This window comes from Protopterus annectens, chromosome 1.part0 (genome assembly GCF_019279795.1).
Source record: "Protopterus annectens isolate FY-2018-M chromosome 1.part0, PAN1.0, whole genome shotgun sequence".
Classification (NCBI taxonomy): Eukaryota; Metazoa; Chordata; order Ceratodontiformes; family Protopteridae; genus Protopterus; species Protopterus annectens.
The window spans coordinates 1,178,244,928-1,178,265,881 of record NC_056725.1 but is presented as its reverse complement, the minus strand read 5'-3'; the positions used below and the strand labels follow the sequence as shown (position 1 = coordinate 1,178,265,881).

Genomic DNA, 20,954 nt, shown 5'->3' with positions numbered 1-20,954 from the left:
ATCTGAAAATCCAAATAGCATAGCAAACTTTTCTCTAGAAAACAGAAAGGAATACTTGCTACATATGTGCCTTTTTAAAGGCAACTGATACAGGAAGTGCTTTGCAAGGACCAATCAGGTCCTTTCTTTGTCACTTCCTTGAAGAAAAACAAAACATGCAACTTGCTTCACTGAAGTGGACCCGATGAAGTACCGCTTTCGGCTAACATCACGGCTTACAGTGAAAGCAATTTAAAAAAAAAAGTTTTGGTGGTGCCACGAATCACCTGATGCTGCCGTACTAACAAGTCTGCCAGAACCAGGCAAGGAGGAAGGAGAAACCCAAAGCCGATTGTGTGCAAGTTGGCTGCATGTTGTTGGTGGGGGCCCCTGTATGCGGGGAGATAACTGGGGCCCCCCCACAGCTGCAGGTTTGGCAGGTGCCTAACACTGGCTATGACTAATTGGCAACACATTGCTTGGCAAACCTTCCAACTTCATTTTTCAGGGATTCCTGAGAAGGAAAATTCTTAATTAATTGTTTCACAATGGCCATTAAAAGAAAATTGTTTTTATATAGTACTGTGATGCACTTGAAATAAGTGTTTTGCATCAACGTGCATTTTCTAAACAATAGTAATGCAAATCTAAACTATCACCTTATTGACTTAACAGTAATCACCATTGATTACCTGACAAGTTATGAGGCACAAGTCAAAAGTAAGATAAAAAAATAATGAGCATCCTGCAAAATCAGGTGCATTTCCGATGTATGGTCTGGGGGCCATTTACCTCTTATTGTACTGTTGTCTGTATTTTCTCCCTGTAATTTGTCTCTTGCAACTGGAGAATTTATCCATTTTGTCTGCAGTAATTTTCTTAAACCAGTAAATCACTGTTAATGCATCTTCTCAGATTTATTTTTCATACATTGTAACTCAGTGTGCAACCCTCCTTCACTGTTTTGTTTCTGATTCCAGTCACTTCAGTTTTTCATTTCTGTTTATAAATCTACTCCACATATTACTATTCATTATGTTTATGTAAATATATTTATTCCCTTCCCTTTTTAATTCCAAAATACCAGCAATGGTGTTTCTAAAAACTCCCATGTCTCTTATTACAATTAAAGTAAAGTTGTTTATTATAAAGACATCCAGGATCATATTCCTGCATCAGACAACAGATGAAAGAACATGCACCAACTAGGCAAATACTGCCTTGCTTATTAGACAGAATGCATTACTTATCCACCTTGAGTGCCTCCTGTATGATGACAGACCCTATCGTCAAGATTGCCATACCTCAGAGAAAAGGGAATATTCTAAGAAATGGCCATCTTAGATGTAGTATATATAAATCCGTTTTTTTTAGTCATTTGGTGTCCACATTTTCAGACTTGCTTTAGCAGGTCCTGGCATTTGAGTGGTTACCTACATTTTACATGTCTAATCCTACATCTGATGGGAATGAAGCTTTACAATTCTCTCATCTATTTACTAGTTCCTCATAGTTGCTAGTCTTCTTCCTGATCACCTCTGTCTCCCAATACCAGTCTCTGTATGAAGTCTGTAGTACTTCTGACTCTTCCAGTTAGTTCCAGGGTATGTTTCCAACGCATAAACATTTACCTTCCGAACAAAGAATATGCTTCACTGGCAATGTTTCACAATGAGTTTTGTTACTGCCAAAAGAAGGAGAAGCAGAGTTCCCTTTTGCTTGCTAACTCACTTCATTTTTTTCTCCTTAGACTGTTAAGCATCCAGGAAAAATATCCCGAAGACAGCTAGATGCCCCTACTTGAATATTACACCTGCCTCTCAAAATTAACTGATTGACGGGATAAACTTGCTTCTCTTCTACCTTGTGTACAGTGAATAATCATTTTCCATAAACACTCTAATCTAATACTTTTCCCTTCTGCCATCGTTTTACCAGGAGTAGCTCTTTCCGCTGGTATGATTGCATCTTTACTAATACAGGTCTTGACTGCTTTCTTATGGCCATATTTTGAGCATACACACAATGTGCACTATCAGTTAACAAATAACACCAGTCCAGTGCCTTATTTGTGCTTTCATAAAACAAGTCTATTCCTTTCAGTTTCTCTGGTACAGCAAAACACTGCAGGATTTCTCTGTGTGCTCTGTCCTCTAACTGTATTTTTGAATAGTTCTTCTTGAGAAACCTCATGTTCAGCCAACCCTTTCTTCATTTCACCCTCTGCTCCTTCTATTTTTCTGGCCTTTTCCTATTTGACTTTATATATTCTTTTAGCGCTTAATTTATTTTAAATACCTCTTTTTGAATTTGATTTATTTTTTCCTCTAAATTATTGGAAGCCATCTGCTGTACAAAAGATGAAACTTGAATTGCCTTCTGATGAATAGCTAAAAAGATTCTTCCCAACCAGAGTTGTATATTCTCATTTTTTGATTGATTTTCTCTTACATTCTCCAAATTATTTCTTTGCAGGCATCCAACCATTGTAATTACTACAGTAACTGATATTTTTTTACCCACGTCGATAACTTTACTGGCTTTTTTCACATTTTTTTCAGTTTTAACAATGAGAGAGCTCGAATCAGCTGCTGATCAGTATGTAAGCTATCTTGGAATTCAACTTCAAGACACCATCTTCTACAGGATCAGGGCTATGCCTCTCCATACCCCCTGACATGGAAGCTTTACCCCACACCTCCAAAGCTCTGAATATGCTGACTGCATATTGCGTTGGTATAACCTTGGAGTTAGTACAATCGGGGTATGCAGTGAATCCCCCACATCAGAGAGTACAGGGAATACAATTTTTTGCAAAAACACTTTTGTAGCAATTTCCTCATTCATACATTATGCAATGATGTAATGGACAGTGGGATAGCAATATAGTGATATCTGGCAGCACATTCAAAAATTATATATATATATATATATATACACACACACACACACACACAAATATACATATATATATATATATATATATATATATATATATATATATATATATATATATATAAAAACAGAAACACATCTATAGTGTCTCTCTCTCTCTCTCTCTCTCTCTCTCTCTCTGTATGTGTGTATGAATCTACTACATTTTGCTGAAGGCACATTTGACTGAAAGTCATATGGTTGAAAAAATTGACTGCAAGTACATTTGACTAAAAAGCCATTTAGTTGAAAACATTCTAAACAACATATATACCACAAAAAGCTTTTTTGCAGGGGTGAAGCCCCTGACAATCCCTTAATTATATATTCCAACTCCAAGGTCGCACATCTGTAGAGAAAAGACAAAACACCACACACAATGAATCAGTGCTGACACATATACACAAACATCTACAAATCTGGGGGTACAACCTGAGAGCGGGCTTCTAAATTATTACCGAAACACCTGCCATGCTCAGAAATAACACCAGAAATGCCATCTCTAGGCTTTCATAGTTTTTGATGAAATGAGAATGTGCCTTCGATGAAACAAACTGCAACCACATATATCTATAGGTCTACCTCTCTCTCTATATATTATACACACACACACATATATATATATATATATATATATATATATATATATGTATACACACACACACACACACACACACACACGGTGGTGCAGCAGTTAGCGTTGTTGCCTCACAGCAAGAGGTTCTTCCGTTCGATTCTCGGCTGGAGCACCTTCTGTGTGGAGTGTGCATGTCCTCCCCGCGGTCGAGTGATGTTAAAGACATGCAGGTAGGTGCGAGCGTGAATGGGTGTGCCTTCTTTGAAGGTTGGTCATTGGATTGGCAACTCGGTACCGTAAAAATCCACTGCCAATCATTAGTGGACCTGAGTTCTGCTGTGGCGACCCCTAACCGGGAAAAGCCGAAAGACATTACTATACATATACATATATACACACACACACACACACACACACACACACACACACACACACACACACACACACACACACACACACACACAATCTATATGTATATATATCTAAATATCTGTATCTCTCTCTCTCCCCCATTTTACATATTTGTATATTACCTAGAAAGGTTTATTTTAAAATTGTGCCAGGTGTTCTTCCCTTTATTTTTTTTTATGAGCCTGGAACTGCTTATACATCCTAATCACTTGTATTCTTCTGTTACAAACGGGCACCTTCTGTCTTAGCTACCAGTAGGGGGGTGGGGTAGTAAAGAATTCCTTTTAAATGCCCAGAGTCAGAGCAATGATATGTTACTGCACAGAAAAGTGAGTATGCTTTTAATGTAGCATCCAATCAATTAATAAAAGTGTCTGTTAACACCACATTACTAGCCTCCATCCACCCTAATGGACAGCCCAACAGAAATGCAACACAACTTCAATAGTTGTAATTATTGTACTGCATTTGCATATCTCTTAAGTTGTATTTTCAAATTAGTCTACCCTAAAATAAATTTCTGCAATTAATCATTTTAGTAACTCTATGCCTCGGAGATTTTGTGTCCATTGTACAATTATTTTGCATGCCTTTATTCTGTTGCTGTTATATTCTTTGCTGTTTTTTATGTCCTTAAACCTATTATGTCCATTGCTACGCCTGCAGTCCTTAGAAGGCTATAATTAAATAAAATGCAACTCACCTGGCTTTGTGGCCTACAGGGATGAAGCTCTGACTTTGATATGAATGACTCAACTTTTACTAGAAGCTCAGGCACTGAAAGACCAAGACAGGCCACTAAAGTTCTGAGATGCAAATAAAATTCTTTGTAAGTATAGAACCTGGGGGAAGCTAAATCATGATCCTGGTTGGACACATACCTCTCAACTGTCCAGATTTTTGCCTTATATATTTTTGGTCTGTTTCTTTAAAAACTGTGGTTTTCTGGCAAATCACTGGCAAACTGTTGAGGAATGAAGTCAGAAAATAATAACAGAAATTTGAGCTTTAGACTTGATATCCTTAATAAAAGTCATGCTAATGCAAAACCCGTTATTCTATGAACTTTCTAAAGTTGCAAGAGCAATATTTAAAAATTGTATATTTTTGGCCTTTGTCCCCCCATTATTTATGGCTTTGCCCAGATTTCTTGTTCAGAGAGGTTGAGAGGTATGGTTGGAGAGACTGTGCTTATGCAAGCAGAGGCCTGCATGACAACAGCGGCAACAGGGGGATGTGGGCTTAACATTCCTAGCTGGTGACTGTAGTCTTCACAGGTATGTATGAAGCGCAAGTGGTAGGGAAGGGCAAAGCAGACTCTTGCAATGACAGAGGTGCTCATGTCAGCTACTAGAGCCAAGGTTCAGGGACTTAGCCATAGAAACTCTTGACAGCTGCCTGTATGATAATTCCTATGGAAGTGAGGGCTGATGGTCTTCAGGAAATGGGGGGGGGGGGATGATATAACACTCAGTAAAATGCTACTTCAGTCCTATTGTCCTCCTGTTAAAATTTTAGTGCCTGTGTATTTTTTTGAGTGGCGGCTTGAGAATCTGAAGCATTCAGTGCCAATATTTTCTATCAGCTACCTGTTGTCCACTATCAACAACCCAAGTTCAGACACACCTGGCGATTCTAATGTAAAAAGATGGGTTTTGAGTCCGTGAAGCAGTTCTGGTCTGAGCTTAGAGCTTGCACTTTGGATACAAAACTGCTGCTTAGAAAAATATAGTAAGATAGGTTGGGATCACGAATGTCCCTGCAACAAATATCATAGCTCCAAGGGAGCTCATTTTATTTGATGAGATATTACAGCCTACATCCAATACTCTGCTGCTAAAGGTATAAAAAGTGTAGGACGTAGGTAATCAGCGAATGCTGCAATGCCTGGATAATGATTTGTAGCATCTGGCCATCCTGGTCCTCTGCTGTACTTCAGTATTGTATCTTTACTCGACACAAATAAAGAAGGGGAAATTAGCCTCTCTAAAGGAGGATGGGAGCACCTGTGTATTGAGAAACTGCTGTTAGGAATATCAGCAAACAGTTGGGGTTCAGACAAGCTACAAATCAAACTCCTGGTAAGCTATGGGAGACATTCAAATGATGGAGTTCAGTAGTCATTATGTCTTTTTGTCCTGAATTTCAAAATGTGAAAGGCTGGCATGTCCAAAATCTCCATTCATTGCCACATTGCTTTCCCCACAATGTGCAAAGACCTTAGATTCAGCTGTGTCACAGACATGCTCTGCTTCCAATACAAACTAGGGCTGGGGGGTTACTATTCCTTATTAAATGCTATTTTAACTATTGTTTTCCTTCAGAAAAACTGCACTCACCAAACAAACCTGTGGTTAGATTTATCGTCAAAATGTTTACTTTAACACAAATGACCCATACCAGATTTATTTATTTATTCCAGTTTGATAACCGGGGAGGTTCACTGGGCTCGGGGAGCCCGTTTTCAGTGAAGGCCCGGGGAGAAAAGCTCCAACAATACATAGTTACATGAATAATTACTAAGAAACTTTGCATTGCTGACAAATAAACAGGTAGCATTCATAAAGAAACAAATAATTACAGTTTTGTTTAGGTGTAAAAGACAGGCAAATGGCATTGTGGCTAGATTTAACAGTATAGTTATTTATACAAAGTACAAATGAGTAAGGTTAGCTAGGTGAGAGGTTAGCCAGGACTAAAAGTGGAGGAGACCTTGAGAGGTACAGGGTGAAGAGTACAGTTGCATTTCCTGTTTGAGTAAAGGTGAGAATGAAGAACAGTTTTAAAGTTTTCGAGGTTATCGCAGGTCCTAAGAGTGGAAGGAAGAGCATTCCATTTTTTTGCTAAGGTGAAGGAAAGCAGAAGCTGACCAGCTGGGCGCTTGGGTTTGTGGATGGTGATTAGGTTTTGGTGGGTAGATCTAAGTGTTCTATGGGGAGTATATGGTTGTAAGATATTGGATAGTGCAGGGCACTTGGTAGGTTGGAATAGTAGACTATAGGCAGTCGTGATTTGGAGAAAGTCAAGTTGGTTATGGAGTTCAAGCCAGTTTAATGAGTGAAGAGAGGAACAGTGATGAGAGGAAGATTTGGCTTTGGTAGCAAATCTGGAGATTTTATTGTAACATATTTCTAGTTTGGAGGATAGTGAGGAGGATAAATTAGTCAGCACAGGGGTGCCATACAGTAGGGAGGGAAGGAGATAAGTAGTGGCGAGAGTTAGTCTGGTAGCAGGAGAGAGGAAGTGATTGTTTCTATAAAGTAGGCCAAGTTTTATGTGGGTTTTCTTTATGTTTAGCTGGACGTGAGTATTAAATTTTAGGTGTTCATCAATGGTTACACCAAGAAGTTTGGCGGAGGGAATGACCTCTAAAATGGAGTTGTTATGGCTAATTATTTGAAATGAGTTTTTAGCAATAGGAGAGGACAGAATATCAGTGATGAGGTGAATCTACCCCCACTGCTATCAATGGCTACACAGAAATTCTAATAAGTACTCTGTAGAGAGACAGCCACAAAAAATGAAATGAGCACTCTTATGGCAGCTCTTATTTTCCTAAGTATTGTTGGGGCTTTCCCGTGTGCCAAAAGGGCTCTTGTAATGACTAAACCTCTGGGCTGCAAAAAAATAAAAAAATCTTTGTGAGTGCATAATGGGGAGAAGAGCAGAGACAGCAGTGCTGCTGCAGAAACCTGGAAGTGCTGGTGACTAAGGAGTTTAATCAAGCCATGGTAGCCATATTATTTTCCATCTACCACAGGACAAGACTAAAAGGGTACTGAATAAAAATAGAAAACAGATAGCCATGAATTTGGCACTGAAAAGATTAAGAAGAAATACTAACACATAAATTCATTATTTATAGATTCAAAGCAATATGATCAATGAAATATAATTCGCTGAGCTACTTTAGAGCATGCAAGGTGAAAGAAACACGCTTAATTTAATGTAGTCAGTATTATATGAACATGTTATTCTACTGAAGAATTACTCTACCTTTGTGTAGTCTGCTGCTTTTCTTTGAAGGTTCACCTTGAGAAAAAAGAAAGAGAGTTACTGAACTGCCAAACACTGCAAACTGCTATTAACAAAAAAGTGGTGCAGCTGAAATCAGTCTGACTCAACTCTCTGCACTATTGCTTCATGCACATCTGTTGCTATGCCTTGTACATTAACTGGACAATAACAAAAGAGTTAAGGAAACATCTGCAACTATATTCAGCTCCAGCCAAATACATGGATAAAGCCCTGACTATGGCCAAGGTGACAAGAGTTCATTGCTTTTTGGCTTTTTGCAAAGATTGAGTAGCACTTCAGACAGCTGATCGGACTGGCAGAGAAGGATAAGCATTTCCATCTCTGGGGAAGGGTGGTGTGGAACAGGTTACAGACAGCCACAATCCTTCGGAGGCAGCATGAAGCTGCAGTGCACATCATGGCAGTGGGCTCTGGGCTCACCGTGCTACTTCCTAGTGGTAGCCTTAATGAGCAACTGTAAGGGAGACTGCAGCTGAAGAGAAAAGACACTATGGAGACATGCTGTTAAGGGATAGCTTATCTACCTGCCCATGGGTTGTTGGGGTTAGGCCACACAAATGGTCTTATTGTCAGAATAATGGAGAGGCCGTAAGCAGCTCTCATGGCTGCCTGCATGATGGTCTCTCTGGACAGACCTGCCCCATAATGTACTGAGGTAATTTCCTAGTATGGAGGAACCAATGGGAAAAGCCCAATTCATGTATATTGGGGGGATTAACTGCTGGCATACGTATGGGCAAAAATCACATAGAAAAAAAATTATCTATAAACACAGTCAAGGACAGGGGTTCTGAAGAAATGGATAACATGTAAGTGCAGTGTTTACCAGCTACCTGTCAAAGATAAGAAGATACATTTGCTAAATTAAATGCTGTTTCATAATTCTGACAATTACCAGTTTTATTTGGGTAAACGGTTATATTTGCTGTGAAACCTCACCAAAATGATAATTGTTGATATGGTGTAAGCAGAATTTTAAAAATAATTACAACTAAGCATATCTAAAAAGAAAAAAATGTAAGGTTATAAGAAATCATTTTGGCCTATGTATAACACACAATAGCTATTAAATTCACAGCATGATTGCAAAATGTGGTTATACTATAAATTACAAGTCATAATACTGGACAATACCAAATTTACAAGGACACTTTTATCACAAGGAAAGTGGAGAGTCAAAATGTTGCCATTTTCAGCTTGTTTTCATAAAGATTCTCTCCACCTAAGCAACCCGGCCAACGTAGTTTGGGCAAAGTAGTGTGATACAGAGAGTCTCAAATTCAGAAACATGGTAAAGCCATACAGAGAAACACTTCATTAGTGATTCATTACCATTACTCTGACTGGAACACTGCACTATCGGACTTAATAGTGCACTGCTACCTGTCCGTGCATTGCAGTAGCATAGTCAAGACACAGACACACACATAGACAGAGACACACACACACACACACACACACACACACACACACACACCACTCATTGACACTGACAAAGAAATCCAAGCATCCATAAAACAAGCCAGCAGATACAAACACTCAGCTGAACACTAGCATGCACAGTCCAACACACACTACAGAGTCAGCTTCCCATACCGACCTACTGTAGTTTTACCAGATAGACAGATACACACACTCATACACACACCCATTCAGATACATTCTTGCTCCTACAGAATGCCCACACACAGTGTTGTAGAACCTTGTCATTGACTATCATAATATGCGGGGAGAGAAAATCCTTACAGATATTCAAGAGGGCATGAGGTATTTGGGAAAAGGATAAGGTATGGATGGAGGGGAGTTAGAATGTTACATGCACTTTAACTGGCAGTTAGAGCAGATAATTAAAGCTATGAGCTGTTAACGAGCTGTTTCAGTGGTCCAAGGTTTGATTCCCTCAGCCTCCATTTACCTACTGTGTGACTTTATGCAGGTCACTTAACAAGGCAGTGTTTTGAGGCAATTGAGAAAATTAAGCTAAGCTCCTCAATGGTCTTCTGGATTGCATGCCTAGTTAACTAGCTATGAACCATTGAAATTAAAAGGGCAGACCAGACAGGCTTATTGTCTCCTTCTGCCATTAAGGAAATACAATGCAACTCCTCCTGATCTACTGTATTGAGCTGAAAAGAGGCGAGACTTATTATGCAATATAGTGAACAGGCTGACATCTGGAGTGTCCCACTTTCAGAACATCCTGACTAATAAGCCTCTGAACTTCTCAGTGCCAAAACAGGCCTACAGCTGCAGTTCAAGCAGTCTACCACAATATACTCAACCCTTGTGATGTGACCAGCTATTAAAGCCCCACTCAACAGCCCATTGCTAGAATGGCATCACGTTTCTTCACAGTGAATGAGTTCAAGACATCCTTCTCAGTTCACAAGTTGCACCACTGCCTCAGCTGTCTGCCTACCACAAACAGTTTATGTGGAACCCCATTTCCTAAGGGGTGCACTTCCCCTAACTAAAGTAGATGAAGTGATATCTCCACTCCACTAGTGAACTGTCCACTGTCAGAACTGCTGGCAAGCTCTGCAGTAGGAAAGATAACGACCCACACTATGTTTTGTGGGAACATTTAGACAATTCTGAGCTGGATGGTAAGGGTCTGACACCACAAAAAAATTCTATGCCGTCTCTGCAGTCACTGTAGTTAATAATACCTCACCATTTACTGCAGCGGCTGCATCGTTAGGCAAGCAGATAGAACTCCAAAGATCATGGCAGTCAAAAGAAGCAGGATGATTTGAAACAAGACACTCTTCTGCATCCACACTCAGGTTATCGAGGATATTACTATTGCAGACCTCTAAGTTGGCATGAATGACTGGCCATGATGAATGTCTAGGTTTGCATCTGTTAAGGCAATCTTCTGAGCAAGAATCACAAAACACTTTCAGCAGTTTATGAACACACCAGAGACTGCAACTACAGCACCACCCGAGACAGGGATGCAAACAAGAAATCCTTTAATGAAGCTACCAGAAGTTAGTCATCCAAGCAGAGAAATATGTGTAATGCCTTTTCTTGCAAAGTCTCCAACTCAATGGCTGCCAATGATATTCTCATGCAGAAACAAAGTTTTTCAATATTCATAATTACTAATTGCTAAAGTAAGAATGATGCACTTCAGTTCATAAGTTCTTTCTATGCTTGCAGCCATGGAAACCATTGAGAAGCTCAGACATTATCTCCAAATACTGGTGGGAAACTAACAATACACCCCATAAAGCAGACTTTATCTACATATCCCCAGTAACAATTTCCAATCATCCATCCTGTCATCAAGATTGATTTTTAAGGTTGCTATGAAAATACTCTGTCTGATAGGCAAACAGTCTCAGTCTACAGGTCTCAAAACCACATACTCCATCTCTCAAGTTCAATCAACCTGCTATACCATGGCAGCAACAAGTAACCTGTTTGGAGGGTTAGGCAGAAAATGAAAGCCTTTCATTTAGCAGCACTGTAGTGATGTTGCGGATGTCACTGTTTATGGAAACACTATCTGCTTTGTAGCCACAGAAGAAATATACATCTTGGCTATGGCATAGAGGACAATGTCATGTTGCTTAATATCCCATATATGCATTGAGTACACTGCTGAAACAGGACCTTGTTCCTAAAGGAAATATTGCTAACAGTTGAAGCCAAACCATCATCTATATACAGCAGCAATGAACACATCAGTGCGTTCAAAATTCCAATGGGTCATTATAAAAAAAGAAAAACTGTGATGAGTATGTTCTCAGTAGGTTTACAGTGTGGGCGTAAACAAGGGTATTCTCCAAATGACAAGATACAAGAAAAGCTGGGAAATAGGCCCCATTAAATAGGTAGTTGAAAGGGATATAAGGGATATAAGTATAAGCCAGAATAGCAATAGAGTAGTTCTTGTTGCCAAGCCTGTCCAATGAGTGGCAGTCCATGTTTCAGGGAAAGGAAGATGGACACTGTGATGTCTTAGATTTCCACTGTTCAGCACAGTGCCTGCCTTAGGGTTTTCTCAACAAAAGTCTGGAAATAAGGGCCTGCCCTGTAAATCTTTGTAAAAGCAATTGCCATCTTAATGAGACAAACAAATTGTAATTAGGATACTTCTAGAGTTCAAAATGCAGGCAGCAGTTCAACCAAGATAATAAACCAAACAACAAAGGAAAAATGTTGAATACAATTTAATAGCACACAGCTCCAAGGATTAAGCGCTTTCGAAAAAACTTCATCAGAATCCTTTAAACACTGAATCATTTAAACACTGAACAGTACCACATATATATATATATCTCACCCTTAATTACACAACCAATACATTATTTCTCTTAATTAAAAACCACACACACTATTTTAAAGCAACACAAAATATTAAATACCCAACATACAAATATAAATTACATTAACACAAATGCCCTATATACTACAACTGGAGAAGTAGCTTTAAACAATATAAGATTTTAATTTAAGCACACTAGCTATAGATATATTATCATTGAAACCTGGGGGAACTGTGGCATTCAATTTCAGTTGCCAACTTAATTCCATGGCTTCCAATTCATCTTCCCACTGTCCCCCTCTAAAGTCCCTCAGAACACATTCCAACACAAAAAAACTAAACAAAAACATGGTTAGTGTTGGTACTAATGTGCTTAGACATTGCATTTTTCATATCTCCCTTCCTAATGTTAAGTCCATGTTCATACAGGCGTTCCCTGAATTTTCTTTTTGTCTTTCCTATATAAAAAATGTTGGCAGTTAAGACATTTCCTCACATATATAACCCCCATAGTATTGCAAGTACAATGAAACTTGGGTCTAAAAATCTTGTAATTGACCTCTACTTGATCACCTTCCAATACCATCCTACACTGGGTACAATGACCACATTTATAAGTACCCCATTTTTTATTTGACGTATTGGGTCCGATATCAATTGTAGGATGTTCATAGAAATGTTTGAGTGTTTTTACCCTTCTAAACACAACATGGGGTCTAAACTCAACTATACTAGACATATCTTTAAACAAGGAGAAAATATTCCAGTATTTATAAATAATTTCTCTGATATTCTTGGCCTCAATACAAAACTGGGTAATAAAGGCCCCTCCCCCAATTTCATTGGGTCCTTATTCTTATTTTTTCCAGGTCCAAATTTCCCTTGGTCCAAATTTAAACTAATAAGAGGCACAAATCCCCCCTTTGTTCTCCTCTCTTTTATATCATTTGCAATTTGAAACACTAAACAACCAGGGTACCCTCTACTCTGAAACATATTCCCCATTTTATCACATTCATAAACAAACTGGTTCCAATCAGAAACCATCCATGCAAGCCAGATAAATTGTCCCTTAACTATCCCAGCTTTCTGATGGAAAGGATGGTTACTACCAAAGGGTAAAATACTATTACTGTAGGTGGGCTTTGGCTATATCATAATTTTGAACAATTTCAACTACTGCGTCTTGGGTATAAGATGTAAAACCCACTTCCACGTAGCGTACGCTGAAGGGAAGGCGTATCCAAAACCACCCACCACCAATAGGAAAGAGGCTTCGTAAGATGTGAGTCAATGGGCGTGTCCTCAGAATCAAGATAATCAGGGTAACCAGTGAAATGGAAGTCCCTTTAGATGGGAACCAAGTGAATGGGCCTCGGAGGTCCAAACGATTAGAAAATCTGAGGAACAGAGGCAACAACACTTTTTCCAACAACAAGAATTTTTACCAAGGGAACTATCGGCAGGGGAAGTATCAGTACAACAGGAATTGGGAGCAGAGGTGAATATGGACTTCTTCCAACTGGCGTCTTTGGGAGCAAATGATTCACAAGGTACTGTGGAAGTGGGTTTTCCTTCTTATACCCAAGACGCCTTAGTTGAAATTGTTCAAAATTATGCTGGGGACTTTAAATGTTACAACTACATTGACTTTAAGTGCAATATCGAGTATGTAAATTTATTAAGTAAGGGCGAATTGTTTGTGCCTGCATCTAGTTTTCGAATTGATAAATTGCTTGTAGATTTAAAACTGTTTCTTAGAAAAATGTGTTTTAAACAAGAAGTTATGTACTCACCATAACATTCGATGTATGTAGTCCATCTCGCATCACATTCTTACCCATGGGTTCAGAGCTGAACCTCGGCTCTGACTCGGCCATACTCTAGCTCGAAGTCTTCAACTGGCTCATGGCTGAGAGGTATCCCATGCTGCAATGCACTTATCCCCAGATCTTGTTTGCTGCAAGCTCACATACAAACACAAACCAACACGCTGAGAGAAAGAACCAACTAAACACATCAAGAAGGAGTGCCGAAAACAGAGACTCGACCTCTAGGTCCACCAGGAAGGAGTAGGTGGGTGGGTTAGTAAGAATGTGAGGCGAGACGGACTACAGACATCGAACATTATGGTGAGTACATAACTTCTTGATGTTATGTAGTCCAATCTCGCCTACTTTCTTACCTGTGGGACAGCATCCCTAGCACCTAAACCTTGGGTGGCTCACTGGAAAATACTCCTGAGCACTGTGGAAGCAAAGGAGGATCTGCCTCTAGATATCAGATCCAATTTGTAGTGACTAAAAAAGGTGTGAGGAGATGCCCAAGTGGCTGCAGCACAAATATCATCCATAGACATCCTAGCCTGAAAGGCAGTAGAAGTAGACACCGAACGTGTAGAATGAGCCTTCACTTTAGAGGGTAATTCCTTGCCATGTGAAGTATAGATGAAGGAAATGCAACTAGAAATCCATCTGGACAGAGTTTCTTTAGCAACTGGAGTCCCGAGTCTATTGTCTGAAAACGAGACAAAGAGTTGATCAGATTTCCTCATATCTTTTGTTCTATGTAAATAGAAACGCAATTGTCTGTGGACATCTAGCTGATGAAACTTAAATTCTGCCCTGTTACAGAATTCAGGGAAAAATACAGGCAGCTCAATGGACTGGTTGAGGTTGACCACCGAAGCAACCTTAGGCATAAAGGAAGGATTAGGTCTTAGTGAAACCCTATCCTTGTGAAATACCAAGTAAGGGGGCCGAACCGATAAAGCTTGGAGTTCAGAGACCCGCCTAGCCGAAGTGATGGCTATCAAAAAGATTTTCTTCAAAGACAAAAGTTTAATGTCACAGGTTGCCATGGGCTCAAAGGGAGGCGAGGTAAGCCACTATAACACAAAATTAAGGTCCCATGGCATTACAGGATTAAATATTGGAGGTCGAAGTAGCATAGTACCTTTCAGAAAGGCCCTACAAAGTCTGTGCACCATTAGCTTGGGTTCGTTAGCAACATGAAAAGTAGAAATGGCTGCCAACTGCACTTTGACAGTTGCCGCAGCTGATCCCTAGCTGAACAGTTGAGAAAGACATTCTAAAACTGATGAAATGGGAGCTGTATAGGGATCAATCTGCCTTTCATGAGCCCAAATGGAGAATCTCTTCCACTTACTGGAATAAATCTTCCTAGTAGAAGGCTTGCGGGAAGAAGACAAAATATGAACTACCTCTGGTGAAAAATCATGAAGCGTGACTAGGGAGGGAATTGGAGCAGCCATGCTGTCAACTTGAGGGTCTGAACGGAGGGGTGGAACTGCCCTGACATATGAGTCAACAGATCTGGCTCTGGGTCCAGAATCCATGGATCATCCATTAGACAAGGGTGGAGAAAAGGAAACCAGATCTGATGAGGCCAGTGTGGTGCAATCAGTATCATTTTGCTTCCCAAGGATTGTGCTTTCTGAATAACCTTCATTATCAGGGGGATTGGAGGGAAGGCACAGAGAAGACCGGAGGGCCAATCGTGAACTAGAGCGTTCCTGGGTGCCTCCTCCTTTGGGGGGATAAGGGTGAAGTAGCTGCTGCATTTGGGATTGAGGGGGCTTGCAAATAGATCACAGCAAGGCTGACCCCATCTGCGGAAAATCCATTCTGCCACTTGTTCGTTCAGGGACCACTCGTGAGGCATCAGAATAGCTCTGCTCAGCCTGTTGGCAATCAAGTTGAGACTTCTCTGGTATGTGCGTTGCCACTAGAAAGCGCCAGGAAGATACTGCCCACTGCCACACTCGAAGTGCCTCTCTGCAAAGGGGATATGACCTGGTTCCTTCCTGTTTGTTCAGATACCATACCACTGACATGTTGTCTGAGTGAATTGCAATTGTCCCGTGAGGAAGAAAGCCTTGAAGTGCTTGCAACGCTAATAGCACTACTCTAATCTCTAAGACATTGATATGCAAATGGATCTCGTGCCTTGGACTGTCCTGCTGAGATAATGCCCCCCCCCCCACCTGATCTGGGAAGCATCCATGGTCACCGTGGCAAGTGGAGAAGGAAGAACGAAAGGCATACCCGAGTTGAGATTGCTGGTCTGAAGCCACCAGTGCAGATCCTGCTTGCACCTGTCTGTAATCAAAATAAGATAGGAGAGCGGGAGATGCTGTAGAGACCATTGGACAAAAAGTAGCCATTGAAGAAGCCTCATGTGTAGTCTTGCAAGAGGAACTAACATAATCATGGCAGCCATGGTTCCTAAAAACTTGAGGACCACTTTTGCCTTGACCTTCTTCATTGGTAGCAAAGCACAGACCTGCTGCTGTAAAACCTGAATTCTCTCTTCTGGTAGGAAAACCCTCATGAGCACTGTGTCTACTTCAGCGCCGATAAAGGTAACATGCTGCAAGGGCAACAAGGCAGACTTTTCTCAATTCAAAGTAATTCCCAGACTTTGGCACAGTGCAATAGTGGCGTCCCTGGTCTGTAGCAATAGATGCCTGGTGGTGGCAGACAGGAGCCAGTCGTCCAGGTATGGAAACACTTGGAATCCCTGACGTCTCAAGTGAGCCGTTACCACTGCCATGCATTTGGCGAACACCCTGGGGGCTGTGGTGAGATCAAAAGGCAGGGTGCGAAACTGAAAATGACTGGCTCCCAGCCGGAAGCGTAGGTGACTTCTGGATACCCTGTCCATTTTGATATGGTAGTAAGCATCCTTGAGGTCGATGGAGCACATCCACACATCTTTTCCTAATAACGGGAGAATTGACTGTAACGTGACCATGCAGAACTTGGACTTCTCTACATGAAGGTTCAGACGGCTGAGATCCAAAATGGGTCTCAGGTCCCCGGTTCTTTTCAGCACCAAAAAGAATCTGGAGTAAGTCCCTAATCCTACTTGGTCTGAGGGGACAGGCTGGATGGCTCCCTTTGACAGCAACTTTTGTACTTCTAAAGTTGCGGAATCCCTTTGACTGGGTGGAACATCTGGGATTCTTTTGTTTGGAGGGGGATAAGAAAGAAGGGGAATACGATAACATCTGGAAATGATTTCCAATACCCACTAGTCTTGGGTGATGTCTCGCCAGGCTTCTGGGTATAGAGAAATGTGAACCCCGACTGGCTCCAGAGATGCACCATTGGGCCTCCCCTCAGGAGCGCTGGTAGGGAGAACCACGAAAGGAATCGTGTTCTCCCTGGTTACGCGGGCCTCCTCTGCCTCTAGGGTGGTGTCTACCTGAATCTCCACCCCCTCCTTTGCCTCTGGAGGGGGAATCTCTCTGTGCGTCGTGAAAAAACCTCTGTGATGTCCTGAACCACATTTTTCCACCCTTCTGGCCCATGGGATAAGGTCTAGAAGGCATCGAAAAATAGACAGCAGACAGGGTTTTCCTTCCTGCTTGCACCTAGTGAGAGTGCTCTTCACCTTGGTTCCAAATAAGGATGAACCGTCAAAGGGGGCGTTGGTAAAGGTAGACTTGAAAGCCTCTGCAAAATTTCACAGGCGCATCCAGGAGTGTCTCCTAAGTGAAACTCCGGAACCCACAGTCCTGCTCGCTCCGTCGGCTGCGTAAGATATCAGCCCCATGGAGGAGTCGGTAATATAATTTAGGGTAGACACCTGAGCATTGACCTTCTGAGCCATTACATCAGAAACGTTACCCTGTAGAGAATCTCCCAGATCTTTTAGGAGATCTCTCTGGAGCCATGTAAAATGCGACAAATAGTTCAGCGACTGCAGTGTAAAGGCCGCTGAAGAGAACACATGCTTCCCATACCTATCCATAGCCCTGGACTCCTTGTTAGGGGGATGGAAAGTAGATGAAGTTTCTGCAAGTTCCCTCTTGGTGGCTGCTGCTACCACCATGGCATCTACTGGAACGTTTTTTATAAGAAATTCTTTATCGGGGGAGCAGACAAAAACTTGTTGGGTCTCCTAGGGATCAGTTCCACAGTGTCTGGAGTTTCTCACACCTTTCAACAAACGAGGTCCAGGAGCTCGTTGAACGGGGGAAAAACCCAAGAGGCAAAGGGTTGGGACCCAAAGGCCTTCAGGAACACTGACTCCTCCTCAGAAGGGGCTTTGGAGGGCCAGTTGCCTCTCTGTCTCAATATTTCCAAGATATCTGAGAAAGAGATATCGTCAGAAGATGACTTGGGGGACCCCTCTGACTCCTCGAGGTCAGTGTCAGACGTGAGAGACTCATCTTGGGAGTCAAAGTGCTTCCTTTAGCACACTCTCTTTCTGGGGGGCTCCTCAGGTAAAAAATCTGGGGAGGCCTCAGAAAGCTGGGTACCACTCATGGAGGTATCCTGAGGCCTTAGGTCTCCGCTGTCTCTAGATAGAGGGTGATCTGAGACTGATATCGGTGCTGGAGGGGGAAGAGTGTCGGTGCCGTAAGATGCAGCTGACGACCTGGCCAGCACACTCCTCATGACCTCGAAAGCTGATCCCCCCGGCTCTGAAGGTCAACTAACCATGGAAGATATGGTAGTAGCCCTCGCAGCCAAGGAGATGAGGTCCGAAGCCAATGTCGGGTCCAAGCTTACCCGAGCCGAAGTGCCAAAAGGAAGGCTCGGAGCTGAAGATCGACCCAAGACCTCCCTCTTGGTTCCGACCGTTGAACTGTGAATCCTAGACCCCGTGGACGGCACCAACTGGGTTGGAGCGGACATGCAAAAAGGGGCTACTGGAACCGACCTAGTAGTGTCTGATGGAACCGACAACTCTGGCTTCGAAGGAAGGTTCAGAGGAGGAACAGCCAAAGATGAAGGGAGGATGGGCTCGGGAGCCGACTGGGACAGAGCTGAAAGCAAATTAGCCAGCACCGATGACTGGAGCAGTTTCCTCACCGTTCTATCGACATCGTCACTGGAAAGGGTCCTGGAGGACCTAGAGGACACGGTCAAGGATCTGGATCTCCCTGCAGAGGGAGACCTGTGAGTCGGAGAAACCAGTCAAAAAACTGGAGACCGGCTCCAAACTGATAAACCTGTCACTGGCTCCAATAAACTGGGAGCCGATGTCGACATCATAGATGCACTGCCTTCTGTTGGCTCCGAAGTCAGTGGAGCCATAGAAGCAACAGTAGTCCTAGTGATTTTCTCTGGCAGCTCTGAAGAAACTGACGGAGTCGGAGAGTGCTTCTTTGAGGATTTTTTGTCTGTTTTTTGTCCGGTTTGGAAGGAGAGGATCTGGAACTAGAAGACCTCTCCAATTCTTCTTCAAAGGAAGGTTTCAACAATCCTTTTAAAATAAGCTTGTTCTTCCTCTCTTGCAGCACACGGGGACTGAAAGTGTGGCAGAACAAGCAGGATTCTTGTAGATGAATAGCGCCCAAGCAATACACGCACACAGAGTGCCCATCCGTCAAAGACATCTTATTATTACATTTGACACACTTTTTAAAGCCCAAAGGCCTGTGTTCTTTAGAATCCTTGGACATGCTGATAGCAAGAACACACACAGGGAAAAACAGTAGGGACACCTTCACCAAAGTAACCAAAAATAACCAAGATAGAGCACGGGAACTAGAGCCTCTCACTTAAATGGCCTAGAGACCGCGGATAACCACAGGGAGGACTAGGTTCTCTAAGTTAAATGGGCCTAGCCCAGGGAATAAGGGCACCAAAAACAGTCACACAACAAAAAAACCCGCTAACAGGTCTGCTACACAAAAAACAGGGGAGGACTAGGTCCTCTAACTGAAACAGGCCTAGCCCATAAACACCAAAGAAGGAAACGGGATACCAAGAAAGGCTCAACAGAACTGGTCACACAACCAGCAGAAGCAAAAACACACACTAGCTACAAAAATAGCTTTTGGAGCTACTATATTGAAATATAAATCTAAAAATTGTACTTGGCCACGGCCAAGAGTGAGACCACGTCCGAGCTGTACTAGTGGCAAACGAGATCTGGGGATAGGTGCGTTGCAGCATGGGATACCTCTTAGCCACGAGCCAATTGAAGACTTCGAGCTAGCATATGGCCGAGTCGGAGACGAGGTTCGGCTCCAAACCCACGGATAAGAATGTAGACGAGATTGGACTACATAACATCTTATGTTTCATGATGAAGTTTATTGTGCAGGGGAAGTGTTAAGGAGAAGAAGCACATTTAATTCCCCTTTACCTCTACCACTCATTACTTTTGAGAAATTAGTAGAGTATGATTTAGAAATTTAAAATTGAATAGTTCATATGTTCATGACAATTTGAGTACCCACAAATCTTTGTTATTGCATGAACTTTCTAATAACAAACAGCTTAGGGTTATGAAATCCGATAAGGGGGGAGGGGTCGTTACCATGGGGAAAGACGATTATATTAATAAAATGTTAGCACACATGTTAATAATAGTGATTTGTATGAAGAAACATCTTTAAGTCTTATTAAATTGGCCTATCAGCGTATAGATTTTTACTTACAAGACATGTTGGCTGAAGAAGAAATAACTTATAATGTTTTTTTTCCAAGTTAAGTACCCAATGGTACCTGTTATTTTTGGGATACCCAAAATTCATAAGTGTATTAATAATCCACCTATGAGGCATATTGTTAGTGCTAGGAAATCTAAGACCCACCCCCTGGGCAAATATGTTGATTTTGTACTTAAAAGTTGTTTGGAACCGTTTGATCATATATGCAAATATTCTTGGGACTTTTTGATAAAAATGAGGAAAGTGGAATTTTCTGAAAAATATATATTTTTGACCAATGATGTGGTAGAATTATATATTGTAAT

At 41.6% G+C, this 20,954-nt stretch overlaps 1 protein-coding gene across 1 annotated transcript in view; it reads right to left on the bottom strand.

Moving 5' to 3' along the window:
- The window catches only part of PDSS2 (decaprenyl diphosphate synthase subunit 2), a 1,587,149-nt gene that overhangs the window by 23,050 nt on the left and 1,543,145 nt on the right, over positions 1 to 20,954 (bottom strand). Inside the window, exon 7 of the mRNA XM_044069781.1 lies at positions 7,898 to 7,933. Within this exon, the coding sequence (XP_043925716.1) occupies positions 7,898 to 7,933 (36 nt within the window). The remainder of the gene's footprint in view (positions 1 to 7,897; positions 7,934 to 20,954) is intronic.